At 42.5% G+C, this 25,098-nt stretch overlaps 2 protein-coding genes across 3 annotated transcripts in view; one reads left to right on the top strand and one right to left on the bottom strand.

Moving 5' to 3' along the window:
* Window positions 1-17,070, bottom strand: part of top3a (DNA topoisomerase III alpha) — a 22,221-nt gene extending 5,151 nt beyond the window's left edge. For both annotated transcript variants that reach the window (XR_015109966.1, XM_086184280.1), the window contains exons 1-17: window positions 15,673-17,070; window positions 14,150-14,209; window positions 13,960-14,033; window positions 13,646-13,721; window positions 12,999-13,107; window positions 12,695-12,838; window positions 11,206-11,376; window positions 11,022-11,122; window positions 6,968-7,042; window positions 6,752-6,834; window positions 6,301-6,511; window positions 5,634-5,819; window positions 5,407-5,536; window positions 4,790-4,903; window positions 4,550-4,715; window positions 4,278-4,424; window positions 3,872-3,994 (exon numbers count right to left, since the gene is read on the bottom strand). Coding sequence is in view for 1 of the 2 variants with exons in the window: in XM_086184280.1 (XP_086040406.1) it covers window positions 3,872-3,994; window positions 4,278-4,424; window positions 4,550-4,715; window positions 4,790-4,903; window positions 5,407-5,536; window positions 5,634-5,819; window positions 6,301-6,511; window positions 6,752-6,834; window positions 6,968-7,042; window positions 11,022-11,122; window positions 11,206-11,376; window positions 12,695-12,838; window positions 12,999-13,107; window positions 13,646-13,721; window positions 13,960-14,033; window positions 14,150-14,209; window positions 15,673-15,903 (2,201 nt within the window). In the remaining variant the exon portion in view is untranslated. The remainder of the gene's footprint in view (window positions 1-3,871; window positions 3,995-4,277; window positions 4,425-4,549; window positions 4,716-4,789; window positions 4,904-5,406; window positions 5,537-5,633; window positions 5,820-6,300; window positions 6,512-6,751; window positions 6,835-6,967; window positions 7,043-11,021; window positions 11,123-11,205; window positions 11,377-12,694; window positions 12,839-12,998; window positions 13,108-13,645; window positions 13,722-13,959; window positions 14,034-14,149; window positions 14,210-15,672) is intronic.
* Window positions 17,069-25,098, top strand: smcr8a (Smith-Magenis syndrome chromosome region, candidate 8a). Its single transcript, XM_086184281.1, has 3 exons — window positions 17,069-18,273; window positions 18,593-20,353; window positions 21,885-25,098. The coding sequence occupies exons 1-3, from the start codon at window positions 17,672-17,674 to the stop codon at window positions 22,342-22,344; spliced, it is 2,823 nt and encodes a 940-aa protein (XP_086040407.1). The 5' UTR covers window positions 17,069-17,671; the 3' UTR covers window positions 22,345-25,098.

The raw sequence follows: 25,098 nt of genomic DNA, 5'->3' as shown, positions 1-25,098 counted from the left end.
ACTATTTAAGTCTCTGGCCCTTTGGCTCTCTGAGTGTTGCTGTTTTCAAAGCCCCCCCCCCCAAACATCAACCCTCTAGCCAGCTAGCCAGTAGCTTCCTACATGCCGAGGATTGTACAACATGGAGGGTTTGTTTCTCTCATGCTTTGTCGCTTCTTTCAACAAACAGTTGTGAAGTATGTTTAGAACGGGGAGGTTCTTGCATGTTTGCCCACCCATTCGAGAAAATGTTTCATTGACCAAGCTATCCCGTCGTGGTTTGTGACCAACTTTGGAGTCAAAGGGCACCGTAGCTGAATCCTGCACTTAGCACCGCCCACGACGATTAGGATTGGCTGACAAAAAAATACAAACAAACCAGAGCATTTCCAGTATGATAACTGGTTGAACCTGACATTAATATTGGTCGTCTGGTAACAAAACAGTTATCCCATTACCTTGAGATAGGAGAATTATCTTGCGATAAAGAATTAACCCCTAATTATGAGATAACAACATTCAAATGGGAGCGTCAAGTGCAGCCCTTTTCACCTTACGTTCATCAGCCCGAATTCCCTCGGAAATCCTCAAAGAGCAACATGATGTGGAGAGAGGGGAGTCAGGAGTGACACCTGCCATGTGTGTAAGATGGTCGGTGAGGCAATGTGCAACCATCAGAATCTAAAAAGAACTGTTGTTGTTTAACAGGAAGAAAAACAGGTAAATACTAAAGGCTGTGGAATCTACACGGGATGTGAAAAAGTCAACCCGATTGTTTATGATGAGAACATGCAGTCAAAGTCAGACGCCTCATGTTCAGGCAGCGCCGCCACGATTAGACCTGGCAGTCAAAAACACACTGGAGCCTCACATGTAGTTGGCAGCATCTCAGCTGGTGTGGAGAAAAACAAGTTCAGTTTCCACTTTCCGCTCTCGCTCTTTGTCACAGCAGTTCGAAGACGCTTGCTAAACTACATCTGAATGTCGATTATTTTCCTGGTTGATCAATGAATCCTAATTTTCCTGTGAAGCATCTTTGAGTGTCACAAAAGCTCTTTCTATACAAGAGGCGTTATCACTATAATCACATGCGCAGAAGTACATCAAAGGTGTTTCTGGAGTAAAACAAAAGTGATGACTAACAGGACAGCAGCAGTAGAGAAAGATGATTCGGTATCAGAATCTGAACCGCTGGGTGAAATGTGATTAACAAACACTGATATTGTTTTAGAGTAAGTGCTGCGGTTCAGCCTTGAGCTCTGTATCAGATTGGTTGCCGTGGTAACACATGCTGGTGTGGAGCACTTTGCAAATGTGCCCTATATTTGGACTGCACTAACGCACGTGCTCAGGGGGTTAACGCCCACTTATGAAAACTAGATTTTAGACAAGTTTCTTGAATGTGTGATATAAAATGTTTTTCAAGTTGAATGTGTGGCGTTAATCTGGGTTTGGAGAGGATGTGCGCCAAAGGATGGAAGAATCTCTGGCATTTGTAGTAATTTAAAAAGTAAAAAGAAAAGACAAGAAAAGCCAGTAGAGCTGCAACAATCCAACAGGTGTCAAAGACTCTTCATCGAGTTACCATGACAATCAGAAATGAAGGAAACACCAGCTGATCTTTCAAAGTACTATTCAGAGATGCAGTGATGATCAAAACTTTAACACATGAGCAGTGGCGCCTCCAGGGTTTGGGGGGTTGGGGGGGGGGCAGAATGAGCCGCTGAAAATCTCGGGGTGACACACCGAAGCTAAAAGCCTGCTGTTTTGGTTGGATACTTCAAAACGAAGGAAAAACTCACATTCTGTAAGAACTTATTTGACTTTTTTTTTAAATTTTGGAGTTGATGTTACTGTCTGACACGGGTAAACGTTTTACGGTTCATATTTTGAGCTCCACAACATTTCTGCATCTGCTGAGAAACCTGAAGGGTTTGGAGAATTATTGGCTCTCCACCAGGATCATTGTCAAACATCCGGCTTTAATCTGAAGGAGTCAACAAGACTTTTGTCCCCCCGAATTCCTCCGATGGACAAAATATTGGGACCACTTCCTAGTTTGAGTACAGTTCAGCAGCAAAACAAATGACCATGAAAATGAACCAAGGAACCTCAAACAGCTTCAGTAAAAACACCACTCTACTGCTCACGAAGGAGGATTTATTGAGGGAATATTACGCTGCGCTGGTGCAGGTGCAAGTGAGGTTATACTTTATATATACAAAGTTGATGTCATTAGATACGGTTCTGTGGTGATGTCAGACAACGAGACGAGCGTGCAACGGTAGACTGGCCGGTTACCACGACGTGTTAAACAGCATTCACTGAAGCCTTCCAAGAAGCTACAATCATGACTTGATCACTCTTTGTAGTCACAACAGCCATGTTGTCATTTCATCTCTCTATTTACATGACAAATGATCAATCACAGACAAGTTAGGAGTCTAATTGTCTGGATGCTGATCCCTCCTCTGCTGTATAGACCAGACGCAGAGACACTTGGCCTCTCTGGCAGCTCTGTGCCGGGGAAAATATCTTTAGTTTATCCAGGAAGTTGAAAAATAGGTCACTGCAAGGTGGTTTTTTTAATTTTTTTTTGGTGAATAAAGATTTTAAAGTGCTCTGAAAAGTGCTTCATTCTAGAGACAAACTAGTGGGCGGCTGACTGGCCGCAGTGATGCTGCTGCTTTCAAACACACACATCTGCAAATGTGCTCACTGAAACTTGGACACCAGTCTTTCTGTAAAGGGTCAACTAGCTATGGTACCAGGGAGGACCACTGGGATTTCAGGCACCATTGCACAAAGTGGTCCAGACATATTTTTGCTCAATGCGCCTCACTGTTGGTGTCCTTTCATCACCTGTCAACCATCAAATAAAGACACAACATGTGAAGCAGCTTTAACTGGTCTCTGGTAGGACTTTGAAACTTGTTCCAAAAACATGAATCAAACCATTAACAATTCTTTTGTGTGGTACTACTACTACTACTACTACTACTACTACTACTACTACTACTACGAGTAACTCTGTTTAGTGTTCTGCTTGTACTCTTTATTCAGCAACATCTGTTAGTTTTCGGTGCGTACAACACAGTGCAACACTATGAACGCTTTGAGGGAATACTATTCAAGTATACGCCTGTTGAAGAATTCTTGCCTCTGGACTAGAGACTGGATTCCAGTATCAAAGATGTTTGATTGGTGTCAGCAGCGATCGTCTCTATACCTAGCTGATACCAGATCATTTTTTACACAAAGATCAGCTATTTCCTTACATCACACTGAGGGAATCAATTCTTCTTTGTGGCTCAAAAACAGTAGCATACAAAGGAAGTTGTGTAACAACACAATGGAGTGTACAGTATCAAGGCTATAGTTTGGGAGGGCGACTGTCAACAAATAATATAAATGTATTTATAGATTTTTTTTTTTTTTTTACATACTGGTATTGGATCACTTCTTGGTATCAGCCAATTATTGATTTTTTTTTAAGAATATTTTTGGCATAATGGCAAAAGGCATATACACTCAATGAGTATCAGAAACCTGTTTTCTGTTTTTGAAATTCCAAAGTCTTATCATCTTCTGTGGTGCTTTGAGCTGAAACATGCTCTGGTTGATGAATATTTTAGTTGGCGCGAAAATGTTCGGTCATAAATCAGAATATTGGACCACCAAAATCTGTCGTTGGATGAAAACTCAGAATGTAGCCACCAAATCTGACAATCCACCCGAAAGGATGAAAGATGGGGTCAGACTGACTGGCATCTCCATCAAAGCAGGTAGGATGTAATGTCTCCGATTATATTCTTGGTCTTTAATCGTAATGTTCTTATTATTTGAACGCAAAGCATTTTGCTAATCCGCCCAATACAGAGGAGATACTCACATGTGAACAGGGTGAGGCTGACAAGTGGAGCAGATGCTGTCATCTCTGCTGACCTCCAGCACCGTGTCAGGGAACCACACCGCAGTCTTACAGGCCGGGAAGCCCATACAGGTCAGGAACTTACTGTGGGAGGACAGCAGGGAGGAAGGAACGAGTTGTGCCGTTAGTGAGTCAAAACCCAAAAGACAAATTGTGTCTCCAACGAGTTGAATTTGATGATTGCTGAATTACAAGGCTGCTGCACTCAAACTACTGTGAAATAATAACAGACAGATGCTCCCAGTGATGGATTACACCTTTCAGAATGTCAAACTACAACCATGTCCTCTTACATGAACTCTATAATTCTGCAGCTGGTTCTATTACCTGTTGTAGTTTGGAACTTAAAGGCTTTGTCTCGTCTCACCTGTTCCCCTCCCTCTTCTTCTTTAAAACCATGTCCCGCCCACAGTTGGGGCACTTCCTGACAGGCAGGTGGATCTCCATTTCCTGCTGCTGTGCATCAGGGATCTCCTGAGCTACACCCAGATATGGTGACAGGGCTTCGTCCAGTCTGTGGAAACACATTCACAACACACAGAGTTATTCTGTGGCCGGGTGATGTCACAGGAGAGGTGTGGCCAACCAAGCCGTCTGACTCTACAGTACAGGAGCGTCAGACGGTCAAGTGCTACTAACTTCTTTGCCTTCCTGACCGACTCGATGAAGACGTTCTTGTACTTCTGGATGTGATGCTGCAACACACTCTGTTTGTCCTTCCTGCCTTCTGATACCAGCTTCAGGTCAGCCTCCAATTCAGCACGCAAATTTGGTTTTGACATCTCGTAGCCCATGGCATTGTAACCTGAACACACAAACCTCTGTACATTTGATATGAGCAACAGGAGGAGGCACGACTGTCTGTGTGTTTGAGCGTACCCTCCACCAGTCCCATGCCAAGCTCTCCGGGGAGAAACCTCTGGTCATCTGTTAAGCCAACGTACATGCGACTTTTGATAGTCTCGATGTGATCTGCGTGGGTTGCATCTGTGCCTGTTTTAAACACACCCATCAGTTTTCACAATCAGGAATCATTCATGTGCCACTCTGTAATGATGATGATAAAGTGAAAAATCAGTCCCCAAAATGAATACAATCACATTTTATCTATCAAAGTGTAGCTAGCTTCATATATGTTAACTTTCAGCATGAAATGCACTCCCAACAAGCCAGAATTTAGCCAGATTAGAGGACACAACTATTCTTGTGGCTAATTTCTAATGGGTGGACAGAACACCTTAGTCCACACACCCCATCACACACCACTAGCTGAGTGTGATCGCAATTTGCCAACCTGCCAACTGGCATCAGGGTTTACTAGTTCAATATTGGTTGTGTAGTTCTGGTCATGAGTTAATCTAACTTCATAAAAGTTGTGTCAACTTCATAATTCAGTCAAGTTTTAAATTCAAAGCCTAATCCGAGGATAATTGGATTCTGGACGGTTTACGGAGAAAAACCTGCACTGATTCGACAAAAACTTGGCTAAATTGTACCGATGCCGTGCTTCTCCATCAGTGATATGAGGTCAGCTTCAGTGAGCAGCTGCGGAGGACTCGTCTGTCCGTCCACCATCTCTACAGCAGACGGCTGGAACTGGGAGCCTTGTTCATACACTGGAATCACCTGGATGTAAACAAATCAAGTCAATACCAAACATGTTTCTCCGTCTTTCATGAGTTTGTGGAGCTTTTCAATGAGCACCAACAAAAACCTGCCCTACCTTGGTGCTCCACCTGTCATAGGGATAAACATCCAGATAGTTCCTAGAGATGATCATGAGTCCTGAAGTGGAGAACTTCTCCTGGGCGATGTCTATGTCCACAATAGTCTCATGGCCCAAAGCATCCTGGGATACGCAAGCCAGGAAGTGCCGGACGATGAACTCATACAAACGTCCTTCATTACCCTTGACAGAGGAGACAGACACCCCATCAGTGTGGCTTTGTGACCAAAACACAATATTGACAAATCTGATATCTGCTATATACTTTTTTACAAAACAAATTACAAAAATAATTGCAGAGTATAAAAAAATGTATGTTATATATTATATACGTATACACAGACACACGACAAAGCCTTAAAGTAATGGAAGTATTCTTCTGCAAAACAGCTCAGTTTTGCATTTGCCATAGATTTATTTTTTTGTTATTTTTTCCAATAATGATTATTTTTAAGCTGACATTTCCACATAGGATACAACATCTTTGATCTTTTGGTCGCTGAAGTTGAGCTGAGCGACTTTTGAGGTCACAGAAAATCAGTGCTAAAATAAATTTAAAACAAATATTCGTGTTTAAATATATCAAAACTGCTTCAAACATCAGATTATGGTGCAATTAAATCTGAATTAAAAAAATGCAAAAACTCAGCTTCTGTGGACCGACCTGCAGTGTGTTGCTGTACTTGGTGGGGTGTATGGGGGGATGGGCTTGGTCAGAGTTCTTGCCCTGTCGAGGGTTGGGACCTCCAGGCTGGTCAAGCACTCGTTGGGCGAAGGTCCCCCAGGTGGGGCTTTGTATCTGCTGCTCCACCAGGGGCCTGAGCGCCAGTGTGGCTGGAAAAATGTTTGTCTCAGTTCGAGGGTAGCTGATAAACCTGCGCATGAACAAACACACTCTCATAAAAATAGCTTTGCACCACACAAACAAAATGGAATATGACACTGCAGGTAAAACCATGAATCCCTTAATAAAGTGGATTAACATAAAATCAAATATCAAATATTCTAACTGATTAGGATGATTCTTCATATTTTCACATAAGCCAGGTAGCAGAATGGACCTAATTCAAAATACACACACACAAACGTACACACACACACACACACACACTCACCCTTGGGTATAGAGCTTTTCAGCTGTTTTCATGGTCTCTTTTGCATTTATTCTCAGCTTACGAGATGCCAGTTTCTCCAGTTCCTGCACATAAAAAAGGGAGTTGGACGAATTAAGTAGCAGGATACTGCAGCTCTTCCTGCTAAGCTGGAAACAAACTTTGTAGCACAAACAGCTGCAGAGTATGTAGGTGTGTGTGGATACTTTCTGTTCTTACCACAGTGTCCAAAGGCAGTGGTCTCCATTTGCTCTTAGGCTTGCTGGTTACTGAGGTGACGGTTGCTATGGGATCCTAGAAATGAATAAAACGTTATTCTCATGTGGACCTTTTTTTTTTTTTTAACAAGTAGTGTTAAGCTTATTTTATTCAGGCTGGCGGACTTTCAAATTTGCAGCTGTTTGCTTATGAGGTAACAGCTGCAAGGAAAGGAAGGGACACATAAAACACAGACACATGCACACATACACGCACGCATGCGCGCGCGCGCGCGCACACACACACACACACACACACACACACACACACACAAGGTCCATGGTGCCCTGTGTCCATAAGTTTAATGTTAATTCAGCTCTGGAATAATCACTACCTCAGACAAAACTGCACTTTCATATTCGATGAATTCATGATCTAAAATGCTAAATTGATTAATACGTGATCGTAAATCCCCTCTCCTGTGCCGCTGTTGCTCTGTTTCAGCATCCATCCTGAACCTGTTAACGCAGGAGTAATCAATTAAGATACCTTATTTATGGTTGCCTGTATTTGTCAGTGCCATGAGATACAAAGAGGAAACAGAGAGCGGAAAACATGATGCACTGGTCAGAGTGATGACCCGCTTAACAGTGAGAGAGGTCTTTGGCAGCTTTCTGGAGTTTTTGGGCAATTTATTAACTTCTTGCTTCAAAGAGATCATTATAGGTGCAAGTGGGCCTAATCATTAAAGTGATACTTCAGCCAAAAAGTGTATGTTGTCTTCCAAGTTCTCACTAATAGCTATCTTCAGCTCCAAAACACATTTTTTTAAACTGCTGCATTACTTTTCCTTACACGCAGCAGTTGCAGCATGGCTCTCTCTGTAACTTGGGGTGACATCACCAAGCCAGCTACGTATAATTAGACTGATGCTGACAATTTCAAACAACAGCATAACTGTCTGAAACGATCCCTTTAGAACCTCTCAAGTGCATTGTTCAGTCTAATCCACAACTTCTTCATTCAGCTACAACAACAAACCAACTATAACCTTTTCCAGTGCAGTGCTACTGTGAACGAGTGCAGACGAGCATCGGGAGTTTGGTTCAAGTGAATGTGCCAGCTGTTCTCGGTGCTACTGTGAGCTAGCACCGAACTGAAGGGGTTACAGTTGGCTAGTTTAGCTCAAATCAGAGTTTTGTGAATTAGTGAGCAGTTTTCAGGTGGATAAGGACGATGCAGGTGATATTAGACAATACGTGTGAGTTTTTAAAAAAAATCAATGTGTTTTTCTGTTGATTATGGTTGGTGGCCATGGGGTGTCATTCGCTTCAAGGTCAATATACACGGCTGTCTCTTTCTGTATTCTAGAAGTACAATGAAGTGATGAAGCAGTGAAAAAATATTGTCTTCGTGAACTTTAGGCATCTATTTGTAGGTGAAAGACAAAATATATAATTAGGGTAGGGTTGGGCGATCTGGTCTGTTGTCAGATTGTCTGATTCTGTTTAACAGAGATTGTGCCAATCGATCCAATCACACGAGGGGTGGGAGGAGTTATTTCATGGACAGGCAGCAAACATGGCGGACAGAGTGGTGAAGAGAAACACCAAGTCTCCTGTTTGGGATTACAATGGGTTTAAGCTGGATGCCAAAGGAGCCTATCACAGCCTATCTGCAAGCTGTGAGAAAATGTGTGTCAGAGGAAGATATGCAAGCTACTAATTTCTTTGCCCACCTACTGACTCACCATCCCTCTGATGCTGTTAAACTGCGTCAAGCTAGAACTGCTAATGCACCTCCCCAGTCCTCATTAACAGCAGCTTTTGCAAAAGGTGTAAAATGCAAACACGATAGGGCAAGAAAAATGGAGTGCACGACAGCTGTTGCATGATACTCAGCAAAAGAGTTGCAAAAACGGAGAAACGAGGTGTGAGCAATGCCTAAGAAACATGGTAGAATGTACGTTAACAGTGTCCTAAAGAAAGGATCTTTGCCCTTCAAAAAGTGTTATAGTCAATTCATTAATGGTGATAAAATTGTCTTTGATGTTTACTGATGATTAACCACCTGACCATCAGCTGGAACAAGCCTACTTCTTGATTGAAGTATTACTGTAATCCACTGACTTAATAAATGACCTACAATGATTGTGAGTGTATTATCAAAACCAGCTGGGTTTGCACATGAAACATAGGGAGAGATCAGAGGAGGTGAGTTGAGCCGAAAGCTTCACTCAATGTATGCGTCAGAGTGAGTTGAAGTCTGAAGCAAACGCTCAGGTACAGCCTTGGTTGAACTTTGACGCGTCTCATTCGTTAAATAAATGGATGGACTTTTTTTTTTTCCTCGTTACTGCAGAAGTCATTCATGAAATGGCAGGTACGCAAAAAAAAAAAAAAAAGTGTTAACATCTGCAAAAATAGAGCACTTAATTGTCTTAATATGCACTCACTTTTGCTCCTAGTGATAATAATAATAATGTGATCAATAAGCAGTTATATGAATAATTCATTACAGACCATCACTGTTACTGTCTCATCAAAACCAAGGTGTCATCGTTCCTATAGTGTGACTATTCAAGCAGTTTAACCCCCAGATGTCTGCCCTTTAACTTTCAATACCAATGTTACCACACACTTTCTTTGTGTGCGCTAATGCTGGACCAATCGTGAAATTACAGCCGAGAGCTGACTCACTGACAGGTCCCTGTGAGTGTCTTTATTGGACTGATCCTCCGCTGATATAAAAACGGGGGATCAGAAGAGATTCAGTGTAGACTTTGGAGACCTCTTTAAACCCCGTGCTGCGTATCTGCGTATGCCCGACATCACGTCTTGGACTGTGGTAAACAGCGGAGAGCAGCTGAGTGATTATCACGTTCTAGTCAGCCGGGAGCATCTTGAAAAATAACAAGTGTTTTTCTCAGACAGTCAAGGATCCAGATGACACCTCAGTTACTGAGATCGCACAAGATTTAGTGCCCAGTTCAGACAAAATTCATGATGCAGAGGTTGGTGAAACGCAACCAAGCTAAACTCCTTTATCACGGTGCAAAAACACCTGTATCTTCTGTTTTATAGTGAGGAGTAACCCAAGCTGTTGTGATTCTCTTAGCCTATGGACACATCGGGGTTCATATATATTTTAACCACGAAGTTGCTGTGACTTTTACATGTATTTGAAAATTTTCATGACCAGATCGTCTCTGAAACATCTTTTTCAGCATGAAAAGTAAAAAAAAATCCATACCAAAACAGCATCTATTGAACCAAGGTCAATGGCAAACGCCGTTGTTTGATACGACGTGAACATGTATTCAAGGAAATCAATAGCATCCTCAAGAGGTTTTCTTCTGTCTTTGGTCACCAAACCACAATTTCTATGTTTTTTCAAGTGAAGCAAATTTCCTTGACTTTTCCAAAGTTTTCTAGCCTTTTTTTTTGGAATGTTTCCAAGCCTGCAATAGTTTCAAATTCCATGACTTTTCCAGGTCTTTCATGACCATGTGAATGCTTACGAACATTTTTGTTTTTTCCTGTTCAGGCAAATGAAATATATAATTCTTACGGTAAAAGTTTTCAGGGTTCATTCTAAACTTAATTCTTGGCCAACAATATTATTTTGTCTATCAAGTGAGTGTCACCCAAAAATACTTGTTCCAGACTATCCTGGTCACCGCCTCTGCAGCTCAAGCACACGCTTACTCCATCATGTGTTGAGTAATCAGCTGCATCTTTTCACCTGACAGCGGGGACTTTAACCAATAAGACCTAGTAAGTGAAAGGACGGGCCAGGACACATCGCTCATCTGCCTCCTACCCAAAGACACGACCAATTATGCCTGTATGGACACCTACAATTACGTCTGTGGGCAACAGGGGGAACCGAACCAGCGGCTGACGTGTATGAACCCCTCTGTGTGGGTAGGCTCAAATCTGTCACTGAGAAATCAAACAAAAATGCAGAGGATGATGCTTCGACTGCATCAATAGACAAAAAATAAAAAAAATAAAAAAGCTCACAAGAAGAGACGGATTCATAACATGAAATCTCAACAAACACAAGCACATACCTCCATGCAGATCTGGTAGAGCACCAGGCATGCTGTGTGATTGAAGAGGCGGTTTCTTTTCCAGCTGAAATCAACAGTGTTCTCCTCCACCTTGTGCAACACTGAGGAGAGAACCACAGAGGTGAATGTGCGTCTACAAACGGGTCTACGCTGGACCTGTGCATGTGTGTATTTGAGCATGTACCTTTGATCTTGTAGAAGACCTCCGGGATGAAAGCCTGGATGGCTTTGAAGCGCTCCACCACAAAGCCCAGCGTGGGGAACTGACAGCTGCCGTAGGATATCAGCTGATTGGCCAGAGAGTCTGGAAAGATCTTCTGAAGCCGGAGGGTTTGGAAGCGAGTGAAGGATGCACCTGTGAGTGAGAAGCACACGTCAACAACATACAAACAACGATCAGTGTAAAACTAAGAACTTAAAAACCTTAATTGTAAGAACACACACACCTCAACATTCAGTGAGTACAACGGACCACACCTTTACATCAAAGGATTTCAGCCTGAAATTCCAGGGGGACAGGAATGTGATCAACTCACTTCAGGAAAAAAATACACACAGCTGCGTGGCGTGTTTTTGACTGAGGCAGAGTTACTGACTGCTAGAACCTCTGTTGAGTCATGCTTTCTGTTCTGCTCAGTCTCAAGGTCAGTCTCTTTTATCATAAATGATGCTGACATTTTCATTCATTTTGTTCGAATGGTTTTATATTGTATTCAAACTATAGTACTTTTGTTTAACTGCTATAATTGTTGGTTGGTTATTATTTTGCTCAAAGTTCCATTGCTTTGTCTAACATGCTAAAATTTCAGTTGCAAACTGCAAGCCCTTGATCCAGGTGGTGACGTAAAGATGATTTGAGTAAACTAGAATTAACCAGTCTGCCATTGATATGTTCACATCTACACCACATTCCAGTATCAGCTGAAAGATGACAATATTCTGATTGTGTACAAGTCATGTAGACTCCTGCTATAACCTGATTAAGATCATATATCAGTTACTAAAACCCCATTTGACACCTGCCATATGGCTGCATGAACCACATTGGGCCATGCGTCTGCGTTAATCAGAAAATATTCTTATCGTTGATAATACAGTATATTCTTTATGGAAGTGTGTAGCTGCCGCTAATAAGAGCCGTTTACATGTTGGCATGATGACCCGGATGTCAAGGTGCACAATTCTCATCCATCCAGGAAGTTGTGTTTATTAAATAACACTTGCAGATTATCTGCTGGTTATTTTCACTGCGGTACCTTTGTATTGTTGTTTATGACAAAGGTTAGTATAGTTAGTATAAGTTGGGTGAACCAAAGTTTACTGAGGTTGAATAGCGACGACCTGGAAGTGGAGCAGGTCCATTTTGCGTGCAATTTCCCACATGCAAAGAATAACTTAAACGGAATATCCCCACTGACAAGTAAATGGAAACATTCCCACAGCGGCAGCTAATATAAACACCTTATTCTGAATATCACATAAAGCAGAATATGGAACTTCATCAGCATATTGGTGATGATGAAGTCCTTTCAAGTTAATTAGTATATGTCCAATAGATGGAATCAATAGCTACATTTTGCGAGAGAGAGAGCGGTTCTGGCCTAGTGAAAACTGGACCAGCATCAGTGTGTTTAGTTCTACCATGCGGTGCGGGTATGAGAGGGCGACCTCACCTATCCGCAGGTCCAGCTCCTGCCGAACATCAACTGCGTCACTAATGTTGGCATCTGGCTCACTTAGAGTCTCACAAGCTCTCCGAATAGAGTTTGGCGTGATCTCAGAAAACTTTGCCCGAAACAGCCGTATATTTGGCTTCACTGAAAAACACAAAAATCACACATTTATGAGGAGAATCGCAGTAAAACAGGTCAATCCTTACCAGTAAACCTTGAGATACTCTGATATTTTCACATTTTGGAAATGGAGTTTCTAGCATGCTTGCACCCACACAACAGCACGCACACATAACCATCGTACCTGCTTTGCAGACGTCGATGATTTCAAAGCCGATGTTTTCTCCCTCTCGGTCACAGTCAGTCCAGATAACTAAGGCCTGGCACTGCCTGGCCTCTTTTTCGAGAGTTCGCTACACATGATGAAAGAGCAGGATGAGTCATTTCTAGCTTTCTAACAATCTTTTTTTTTTTTTTTCATCCTACTGCAGATTTGAAATTAATAATATATCTTATCTCAATTCTATAAATACACAGCAATTTTCCAACATATGAAACCCAAGGACACTATGACTGTGTGGCAAATCCCTGTCCAGCAACATGGCAACCATCGCTGACGAGGGCGTCAAAATACATCAGACCTTCTATTTTGACCTTCAGAATCGCAAACGTGATTACAATTTACACAACATAATTTTTTTAAGGGCACAACACCAATAACCTTTTGATTGTTAGAAATCAAGACTCATGTTTTCACATAGACGTATTTGTTAGTGGTGAAACAGATTAAATGTTTAAATCAAAATTCAAATCAAATGATGGAGTTTGAGAATCGTGACGCCCTTCTTACAAACACCAATCATCACAGCAGCACCTTGGGTTGATGGAGGGATTTTATTTTGTGTGTGTATATATTTGTCATTGCTGGAAACACCATGAGCACCCACCTACCTTGATCTGTATCATGTTATCTGGACAATATTTCTCTACTTCAGTATCAAATAACTGCACGGGATTGCAGCTGTGCCTTTGGACAGAAGAGGTGAAAAAGTGATGAGGTACTCTGTCAAGCCGAATACGTAGAAAAATAATCAGAGTTATTTTAATTGAATTTATTGCAAAGAGCTAGAAAACAATGCAGGTTCCGTCAATGGTTGACATTTTTCATGTTCTGGCCTTATGAACAGAAACAAGATATTCTGTGTTAAGTCTGACCAAACAGTGTATCAAAGAGAAGTGTGATTCGTGAGTTTGTTTAAACTTACCATTTCTGGAAAGGAGCTTTAAATTCTAGACCTAGTAAATGTCCTGATACTGATGTCATCGTTACTGTCACATTCTGGAGGTCGATGGAGACGTATTCAAAACAAAACAAAACAAAACAGAAAATGTACAAATATTGTATAACACATTTAATTTGCATGAATACTACAGTATTTGACTGTCTCCACATACCTGACCGAGGAGATGATATTCATACTCGTAGATTTTATTAAACTTTGACAACCCTTCCCTCTAAAATGAAAAAGGACGATAAGAACGTAAATAACAGCAGAGAAGTAAAAACATCTGAGAGAATCACATCCTCTATATGAAGCAGTATTCTGAGTTGTGCTTTTTTTTTACATTAAATCAACCCAATGAGTATTTTGTGCATGTTTGTTGCTGTTATTACACTCTCAAGTAGCTCCCTATGCTTGTTGATTTTAGTGCAAAATGTATTTGTTTTGCCAGCTAAAATTCGGCATTTTCTTTTTTCAGTACCAGATATTCATACCAGACTGGAAATATGGGATGCACCACATTTTATTGCCTTGTATGTTTTATATGAATATTTGAGTGAAAATTAATTGTTTTTTTGCATAAACTGTACAGCTCTGTATGTCCTTATTTCAAAGGCTTCCATGTAATATTATGTTATGTTATGTTATGTTATGTTATCTAAGGACTTTGCATCAGTACGAGATACTTGTACTAGGCTGGACATATACGTTACTTACACTGTGACAGGGATCTGGCTTCGTTGCTATTCTCCAATACGAAACACCAGCAGTTGTTTGAGGTTTATTTAGGGCAATGTTACAAATCGATGTAGTTAACAATGACAAATTAGCATAGTATTTAGGGTATATTACTCACAGGATTCACCAAAAACACATAACCCACTCAATCTTTACATTAACAACAGAACAATAAAGCTATAACTCAAAAGACACTGGTGATGACATGTACAGTCATTGTGAACGGATGAATACCTAAACACATACACACATATATTTGATATATCTAACTAAACAAGCGCTACCCATGCCCGCTCTTGTCATTTCCTCAAAGATGCTGACAGACCCACTGAGAAGTTATAAGTTACCACTGCCCCCCTCTCTTTCTCCCTCCTCTTATTTATCAAAATATCCCGATCAGTAGTAAGACTTTAACATGCATAGAATTCAGAGGTGAACTGTTGTATGGCATCAAATTATAAGACATCTAATCAAATCATGCATTATTATTCCACGTTATGACAGTGGTGAATCATGTCGCAGATGTAACTGTGATTTAAATCCACTCCTATTAGTGGCTTTCTGGAATTTCTGCTTTACAAAAATTAACCGATTATTATTAAAACTCTCTGGTGATTTTGTTGTTAATCCTACAGTTGTTCCTGTCAACCAGTTTTAGAAGGTCCACAGCTTAAATAACTGCTGAGCTGTACTAGAATTTATGGACTGTTATCAGGATGTTTTATAATGAACTGTTAATCTTTTAGAAAAGATTGGTGTGGAAGGGGCCACACAGTATATATTCACCGATGAAATACACATCCCTAAAAAAAATAAGTCACGAATTCCTGATTCTGATCAATTCATTAGTCGTATATTAGTCACATATCCCAAACAGTTGAGTGTTGCTACATTGTCACATATAAGAAAAGGGATCGATTTCTGTCTTTAGACTGATGGAGGTGTTCGAGGACTCACCCTCCTGAATCTGCCGTTAGACATAATCTCCGCGATGTTTTTGGCTGCATCGTTCTTCTCGGCCACGCAGAGTACCCGCTTGATCTGAGTCTGTCCCCGGAACATGTCTGTCTTCTCCGGTGTGTCCGGACACCAGACACTTTGCGGCCCACCGAAACACCTTCGCTGGACTCCCCGCCGCTGTACTCCAAATCGAAGAAAATATCTTCCGAGGAGGGTCAGAGCTAGCATGCCGGGCCGCTCTAGCGTGAAGAAGCGTGTTCTTCAGGCTGCCCCGCTGCTGTCCCTCCACTCTATTAGCATGTTATCCAAAGATGCTAGCTACCCGTTACAAAAGTTTAATAAAAACTTGTCACCTTGTTACTAACTTCACGACCACTGCACTGAACCGAATACAACAATACTAAGCCATGAACACATCCTAATAAAACGCTTGTGAGAAGTAATGGTGAACTACTTCTTTACTATAACAGTGGAATAATTTACATGTTTACAAACTCCGCGCTCTGCCCCCGCCTGTCAAATACTGCCGTAAACAATGTCGCAAACTGTCGTAAACTCCCGGGCTTGCCAGAACGTCGAAATTGAAAATTAAATTAAAAAAAACAAAGCATTCAGACAGATAATGCATTATAATGCACTGCCACCTATATGTACGTGCTTTAATATGCACCATACGCTTCAGTAATGAAAATATTAAATTATGATGTCTATGAGGGTCAGTTAGAGAAAATCCACCCTAAATCAGATTTTCTAATTTTCCAACATTCATTGAGAACGTGTTCCACTTTTTTTCCACCCATGAAATATTGGGTTTTAGCGTAGTTTAGATGTGCAATTACAATGTGTAAAATTTTAATTTGTGTTTTCTATTGTTAGCAATTTTTAACTTGTAGAAAGCTCGAAAAACAATTTTGAGGGACGTTTCATGGAAGGACGTGTATAGTCAAGTCAAATAAAGATACTTTGTGCAGGAATTGAGTCAATCTGCGGTTGCGGTAGACCAAATTAATTCTCTATCAAGTTCAGTTTTTCTAATCCTTAAAGAAGAATCCACTGAACAACTGGTCGAGTAAACAAACTCGAAAATATCAGTAAAACCAAATATTAAAAAATTGAAAATCGAGATGTAATTGTGAATGTGGATCTGATGTCTTCTGCCTTTGACCTGTAACTAAACAAATGTCTTTAAAAAATAATTGAAACAGGGACTTCAGTTTTTCGTGTACTTTAAACTTCGATCGATTTCATGAAGTAGCTCAGGGTCATCATCAAAAAATATTAATAATTCTTTTGATTCACAAATAATAATAATTCGTACCTTTTTACATTGTAAGATCACCTCTGCTACGCTAACATTTCCGTTTCAGGGTGGATTTCCTCCAGATGGGCGGAGGGTTGGTCACCTGATAGGAATAAACCAGCTGGGTAAACATGGCGTCCGTCTCAGAATGTGAAAATTACATGAAACGCTTCTGTCTGTTGTTGGTGTTTGGCTCGCACCACCTTACCGAATCTTAACGAAAACATAGAAACGCAATGGAGAAGACGCATGAGCACCAGATGAGGAGCGGAGAAGCGCGACACTGACGCCGCTTTGTGATGCTCTCGTTCGGTTCAGCATGAATGGTCCGATGGCTGCCTGGACCCTGTGGCTGACGCAAGATAATTGCTTTTTTGAATAGTGGTGACGCTGGTTTGTATTTCTTTCCTTCGCTTTTATTTTGTCTGCCAAATATCATTCATTGGACTGGTCTCTCGAGGGGTGCAGCTGTGTTCTCGGCCCCCTCTGCTCTGGGACCCTCTTAATACATAAAAGACTATCTTGATTTTTTATTTATTTATTTTTTTGGGTGGACATTCTCAATCTTTCTGCCAGGAAATGGCTAACGTGACTTTGTGTGGCTGCCCTCCATCACTGTACCATGATGGCTGGTTTCCAATAGTTAGTTGAACTGCACTGTGTTGCGTGTCTCATGCCTTGCTCAACAACTCCACTATGATAGGTTCACCTGACGTGGTGGCTTTCACAAAAGAGGACGACTATGGCCAGACAAATCCAGACCCCTGGTCTATCCCAGAGGAGTTCTCTGTTCCCCTCCATCCACTGGCTGACTCCAACCCTTGGGCCAAAACATCCTATGCCAAATTCACCAAAGACTTCATCCTCATTTCTGAGTTCTCAGAGCAGGTGGGCCCTCAGCCTCTCCTCACCATCCCTGATGACCCAAAAGTCTGCGGTACCTTTGACCTTAACTACTTCTCCCTGCGCATCATGTCAGTGGACTACCAGGCTTCTTTTGTTGGACATCCACCTGGCAGCGGCTACCCACGGCTCAGCTTTGTGGAGGACTCGAGGGTGGTGCTGGGCGACTCAAAGGAGGGGGCGTTCGCATATGTCCACCACCTTACGCTTTACGATCTGGAGGCGAGGGGTTATGTGCGACCCTTCTGCATGGCATATATTTCAGCAGATGAGAGAAAAATCATGCTGCAGTTTCAGGAGCTTTCCCTCCGCTTCTCACAAGCGTCTGAGTGTCTGAAGACTGGAAACCGGAGAGCCTTCGCTAAGGAGCTCCAGAGGAAGCTTCGGGACCTGGAGTAAGTGCAAGTTATGCATAGGTGTTTATTTTTAAAACAAAAATAAGATATTTTACTGGGAATCACTTCAAATTCATGGTTAAAATGGTAAATGTTTCTGAGCGAAGTAATCTTTTACACATCTAATACCATCCATCCATTTTCTACTGCTTATCCTGTGAAGGGTCATGGGGGCGGGGTGGGGGGGGGGGGCTTGAGCCTATCACAGTAGCCTTCAGGTGAGAGGTGGGGTTCACCCTTGACAGGTCACCAGTCTATCGCAGGGCCAACACACATAGACATCAGTAAGTGCATCAGTAAGTCTGTCTTCTTTCCCCAGATACACTCACTCCGTGCTACAGAAGGAGGAGGGCCTGCAGCTAGAGGCGGGGCCTAAATGCATGTACTCTGCTCATGCTGTGGAAAAGGCCAATGAGCTTGCAAATGTGGAAAAGAGCATTTATGAACACAGGGACCTGCTGAGACAAATCAGCTCCTACCCTCACCGTCCACGCCGGGATCCTTACGCTGTCACCTGCCAAAAGTGTGTGAACGAGTGCTTAGGCGAGTACGAGGAGCTGCTAGAGAAGTATGCTAAGATTGCCAGCCCATTCAGTTACAATGACAGGGAGGAAAAGGCAAAGGAAGGACGGGGTCAGAATGATAATGGAGGTGAAGAAGTGGATGAGGAAGAAGATGAGAGTGTTAAACGCAGGCCGTCGTACACGCCACAGCTAATTAAAGCTAAATCCGCCAAGTGTTTTGACAAACGCCTTAAGACCCTCCAAGAGCTATGCGATGAGACTTTCTATGAGGCCACCGTGGAGCTCCTGAAGGAGGCGGAGAGGAGTTTCCGGGGGGACCTGTGCTACCTTCACACCCGTCACCTGGACCGGGCTCTACGAAGGAAACAGAGAGTTACCAACTTCCTGTTTGAGGAGGACCTCTGCGATGATAATGAAGATGAAGGGGGAACATTAAGACCTTTCTGTGCTGTGAATCATGCAATAGACAACTCTACACTCTCAAATCCCCCTCATATTGTACTTGGACCAGAACTTCTAGAACTAGATGTTCTGGAGCCTCCAGAACCTCTTGACCCAGTGTCCGAGACCAGCCATATGCAGGAGAGTGACCTTGGAGAGAGCTATCTGGAGTCCTCCCCCTCAGATCAGACTTTGGAGACCCAGGAGAGCTCGGAGGAAACCAAAGGAAGCCCAAGTAGTGATAAGAGCAGGGTGGAACAACCAGAGAGGGAACAGGATCTGGCCAGTATGAAGCCAGAAGCTCCAGATCCTGATTCTGACTTGACCCCTGATCATAATGCTGAGCTGGAACGGGAGAGCAGCAGTGAAGAGATGGAGATCATTGCTGGTGAAGATGAGGCTGATGACGGGGGAGACCAGACACCTGTGTCTTTGCTGGAAATGGTCTCTGAGTTGGAAACCAACAAGGCAGAAGAGAGTGAAGAGGTGTGTGAGGTGAACTCTGAGTCCTTGGTTCCAATGGACACGGCATGCTGTATGGCACAAGAGGGTTTCCTTTATGAAGCTACTGCCCTGGAGGCAGTGCCTTATGTGAGTCAAAGCTCTCACCTGCAGCCCTCTCAAGATTTTGTGGTCAACCAGGAGCCCCAGGCCCTGCTCCCACTCCAGGATGACTATGCTGTAGGTTCTCCATGCTCAGACATCTGCGCAGCTGGGCTGGAGCTGCCTGTGGGGCCTTTGGGAGATGTAGTTTCCCGTACTTCAGTTGAGGAAGGATCGGACTGTGCCATGAGTGCTTCTACAGGGTCTGATCGGGCTGCGTCACCTCTGGGCTATGGAGGGGTGGTGACTCTGCGTCAGAGGAAGAAGGCTGGACAAGGGGCCTTGAGGTTTGTGCGACAGTATCCATTTGCCATTCAAGCCCTTTGGTGTCTGCTGAACGGCAGGACCCTTGTGGTGCTTGGGGGTGATGAGGGGAGAGTTCGCCGGCTGGTTGCTGCTCTGGCTCTTTTTGTTCCTTCTCCGGGGAAGTGTGGGGAGAGAGTTCAAGCTTGGCTGTCCTGCCCTTTCACTCTTACTGACCTGCAGAGGTGGAAGCTCATTGGATTGCAAAGGTATTTGGAATTTGCATTTTAATTTGATGCGTTTGATCAAACTTTGTGTACAAGGAAAAAACATAGTTTGATGAAATCCTTAAGTATGATATCTTGAATGTAGTCTGCCTTAATGTAGAGGTTTAATTTGATGGTGTTTTCCTCTGTCGCTGGTATCACAACTTTAGTTTTACTCTCTGTGATGACTCACACAACAAGCTATTAAGCCCTCCCATCCGTCCTTGAACTTTTTCATTTCTACTCATCTTCACTGAGCCGAGTAGGCATCAAGCGTGATAATAATTTACCTTCGGAGAGGAACATCGGAGGAGCTGAGAGAGACAGGAGGAGGGGGTCAGGTGTGTCACGTCTCGATATATTAATTGTATACTCAGTGGATACATGTCATGAGAATCTGGAGAACGGTGCAGAACTGTGGCTGTTTGCTCAGATCGGTTCTGTCACATCATCTCGTTGAGTTCAAACTGCGTTTCATTCCAGTATTGCGTGTCAAACCCTCGCGTAGTTGAATGTAAAGCCAATTGTTGCAGAAGCATGCATATAAACTAGGCACAGTTACATTTAATGCAAATGACTGAAAAATGTAGGAAAAGCAAAAGCCCACCTTTTTAACCAGTAAGGGATCACTACTTAATTTTGTAATGAGTGGCACTTCTTGTTACAGGCAAATGTAATGGGATTGGAGTCACTTGTTACACCCAAATTGTCCATACATCACAACATGCATTGTTCCCCATACTTTAAAAAAATTACTTTCAAGCTGCACTTAACATGATGTCACAGTAGAAACTAATGTTTAAACATGTCTCTGTCCCAGTCTTCTTGTCAGAATCAGTTGTTTCACTTAAAATCAATCAATGTTACTGGAGTGCAGTACTCAAATGAACACGTGCCAGCATCCTGTATTTTACTGCTTTCACAGCAGAGGATGCTGCTGCCTTGTAAACCTACAAAGTATGAAAACTGTATGACGTGCTCGGGGGATAAGTGCCATTCGTCTTAGTACAGGATCACACCTTTAACGCACGGGTGTGCATGCACATGCATGGTTAACGTATGGCTCCTTCGGCCTTCCCCATCAGCCAACTTAGCCAGTGACCACTTTGGGTCAGAAAAACCTCTCCGATGTACAACGACAAGAGTTTTTTTTCCCAATTTAATTGGACAAGAGTGAGGTGAGTGAGACGAGGTCATGCATGTCTGTGTATGTAGAAATCAGGCAATCAGAGGTGAGCAGAGTGGCTGCATGCAGATAACATAATTATTTCAGCACCCTTGTAACTGACCGGAAATAAGCCTTTTTAAAAAAAAAAAAAACAACCATCTTTAACTTTATTTTCCTCAATTGGAGAAAAAAGTCCTGGAACACTGTTATGGTCTCTGGCAGCACCACAACCATGGGTATCTACCAACAGCACTTTGTGTTGTGTTGTATGTACTGAGATGGAGGCATACTTCTTGTTCCTCCTTCATCACTGATGCCCAGAATCGTCTTTATTTACGTACGAACATTTGTTCTTCTGTCTTCCAGAGTCGCGACCCCTGTAGGTTCCAGCATGCTTAATTCACTATCCCGCTACAGTCGCTACATCTCCATCCTGGATATCGACCAGAAGACCCTGCGCTGTCCACCATATCGTGGTGAATTACTTACCAACATAGCTGACCACCGCACTTACATCCGCCGTGGTTCCACCTACTTTCTCCACATCCAGAGTACGCTTTGTCGCCTGGCGGCCAAGGCTTTCCTGTTTACTTTCACCCACCACCTCCACCTTCCGATCAGCTGCACCGAGGGGCCAGAGGGTGTCGAGGGCCGACGCCGGTGTTTCCTGCAGGAACAGCTTGGGCTGGGTGAGGATGACAGCCGGATACTACTCTACCTCTGCCAGCTCATCACTCAGCAGTACCTACAACCCGCTAGCGGGGGCAGTGCAGCAGCACCTTGTTTTAGTTTTAACTACACCACCAGCGTTTTATACAAAATCTGACATTGACATCCACATTTTAGCAGAAATCAACTTATGACCCTTTAATGGACCAAAGGGGATTGTAACAAGGTCTTACTCCATTTTAGTTTTAGAACAAACAGCACCGGTCTTTGTTTTAACTGTTTAATTGCTCTGCCATGCTGTGTTATTCTCTTGTCTTACCCTTTCCTCTGTGTGCGTAGCGAAGGAGGAGGCAGGGTAGTGAATGCCACTGAGTGGTTTAGTTGGGTAGATTTGGTCCAGAGCATGTTGACACTCACACATGTTGTTGACAGAGCAGAACAAGGTCAACTCTACTTGTTGAGGTACTTTTGTGTTTTTGCCTTCCATGGAAAAAATAAGTTACATGTGGTTGCTTGCTTTGAGAGGTTTTCACCTTTTGAAACAACATACACACACGCACACACATGCACACGCACGCACGCACGCATATAATCAGTTGATGAATGGGGACGGGGGGACGGGGACAAGGGTCATATTAAGGCAATGAGCCACCAGAGAGTGTTCTATATTTATTTTTATAACGTCAATGTTGCGGTCTACATGCATATTTGAAACTTAGAAATGCGTTATCTTATTAGCTAACTGGTCCTGTTAGAAAGAAAACAAAAACATCTACTGAAAAATTTTGCTTTTCCAAAACTGTACCCTGAACACAATCGTTCGAAGCAATATTCAGGAAACCCTCAAGTCAAATGAGATTCCTCAAGTTGAGCTCCAACTTGCCACCGTTTCCTCCCTTGAGTTTCATTGCAGAATAATTTATTTGCCCTTTTGAGAGCATGAATTCACGAGTAGCCTAAATACTGCAGCCGTTGTTGTACTCGGACCGATTATGTGTATTTTATGCATCTTTTACTCAATAATGTTGGCGTGTAACCCTCAGTCATTGAATCTAGAAGAAGCCTACAATTTGCTGACCCAGATTTAAGCCGCTGCGGCCGATGGCTACTTGCTGCTAGCAGAAACGACTAGCATTAGCTTGCCTTGTTGCTAGTGAGCTGCAACTGCCTGGTAGTTTTCTCACTGTGATTATGGCCATCAATAATAGTTTATTCTCATTTAATTAACTGTTGTTCCAAAGTGGATAGTAGCAACCAGAGAGGAGTTGTGTGGTTTGTATTTAGGGCTGTCCTCATTCAGAGAGAGCAAGAGAGCGATGAGAATGAGGGGGGAAGACTAGCGTATTGAACAGCCAATCCTAGTAAACTGCAAATTCGGAGTCGGGTAAAGTTGTATTTGTTTTTTTCCTACACAACCACTTGGCAACCCCCCAAAAAATTTCTTGTGACGACCCCCCCCCCCCCCCCTCCAACAAGGGTCCTAATCCCCAGACAGAGAACCACTATTCTCCCTCAATCTGAGACTGAATTTATCCTTAAAAACCATACTAGCACCACAAAGGCATGTTACAGCTGGTTTTGTGACATTCCTCCATTTTTGGAAAGGCAATACGTATCTTCCAAAGCCTTTCTGTAACTGTTACTTCTCTCACCCAGTCTTTCGGTTGTGTTGTGTAAATGGTTTATTTAACACACATTCCTGCACTCACTGAAGAATTCCTATTTTGCAAAAAGACATGTTGGAATGAGTAGATTTGACTTTAGAGAACACGGCGTGAACATTCCCAGAAACTGATGCATGAGGAAGTGTGTTTTGCAGTGTGCATTGAATCCTAGTCAGCTAGATGTTGCATGTCAAGAGAAATTATCACCACTCACACACACACTCACCCATGAGCCTAATGAAGATAATGACTTACACTTAACCTAATGTATTGAATCGTCGTCTTCACGTTGTGTGAGTGTCGTTGGGTCAGCATGAGACTGTCTTGTGCAAGGTTGAATTGTCATATTGATGATATTTGTTTTGTCGTATTTGAAGGAAAGATTCTGAACAATTTGGAGAGATTTTGCCGGGGGCAGGGATCTTTTTTTTTTTTAAGTCAATTTTATCATGTCAGTAGTTGTACCATCGAAAACTAAACCTGACTGAAAGCAGTTGCCCTCTAAATGGTTGTGATCAGATCTGTGTCATGAACAAAACTGCTATGAATCTATCATTAGTGGAGACAATTTGGATCAATGTGCTATGAGTACTCACCCAGTCAAACCACACTGAAGAGGATCATATTTGAGGCGTTACTGTTGATCGTGTGGCATCAGTAATTGAGCTGGAACTGTACTTTTGACTGCACCGTCGGAGTTCAGAGGTCAAACGCCGTGAGACAATTCCTGCTGTTCTTCCTACGAGGCAAATAGAGGCTTTAAGATAAATGTGTGTGTCGCTGCTCTGATTTCCTTCATTTCAAAATCCAGGGCAATGTAACATTTTTGAAATTAACAACACATTCAGCAATCCTGGCTTTTCTTTGCTGCATGTGATTTTTTTTTTTTTTTTAACCATACAATACATTCTCTGGTCAGATGTGACATCATTTTTGAAACTATTGTCCCTCTAATGCAAAAAGGTGAATGTAATCCGAAAAAGCCATACCACAGTGTGCTTAATATGATAACACTCAGTGTCCTTATGTTGCCATATCACATCTATTTGTGCACCTTTTTGTATCTCGTTGTAAGGGGGCGGTGCTGTCTCCATGCTGTGGTTCTGCACATTTTGAATGCCCCAGTGCTTTTATGTGATATTCATTTATTCCATTAAATTATTTGAATCAGTTTCTTTATTTGCACTGATTTCTGGAGTTCTCTACAGATGATCATTAAACATCAAGTGCTCCAAAACGCTCGTATC

Source organism: Aulostomus chinensis, chromosome 18 (assembly GCF_037954235.1).
Source record: "Aulostomus chinensis isolate RoL2024-O1b breed Wild chromosome 18, RoL_Achi_v1.0, whole genome shotgun sequence".
Lineage (NCBI taxonomy): Eukaryota > Metazoa > Chordata > Actinopteri > Syngnathiformes > Aulostomidae > Aulostomus > Aulostomus chinensis.
This window is presented reverse-complemented; position numbering and strand designations above follow the sequence as displayed.

Bases quoted from the DNA above. Each gene is read 5' to 3' on its own strand.
- smcr8a (XM_086184281.1), top strand. From the start codon at position 17,672: ATGATAGGTTCACCTGACGTGGTGGCTTTCACAAAAGAGGACGACTAT. The intron at 18,274-18,592 runs GTAAGTGCAAGT...TTCTTTCCCCAG, and splicing joins AGGAAGCTTCGGGACCTGGA to ATACACTCACTCCGTGCTAC. The intron at 20,354-21,884 runs GTATTTGGAATT...TCTGTCTTCCAG, and splicing joins AAGCTCATTGGATTGCAAAG to AGTCGCGACCCCTGTAGGTT.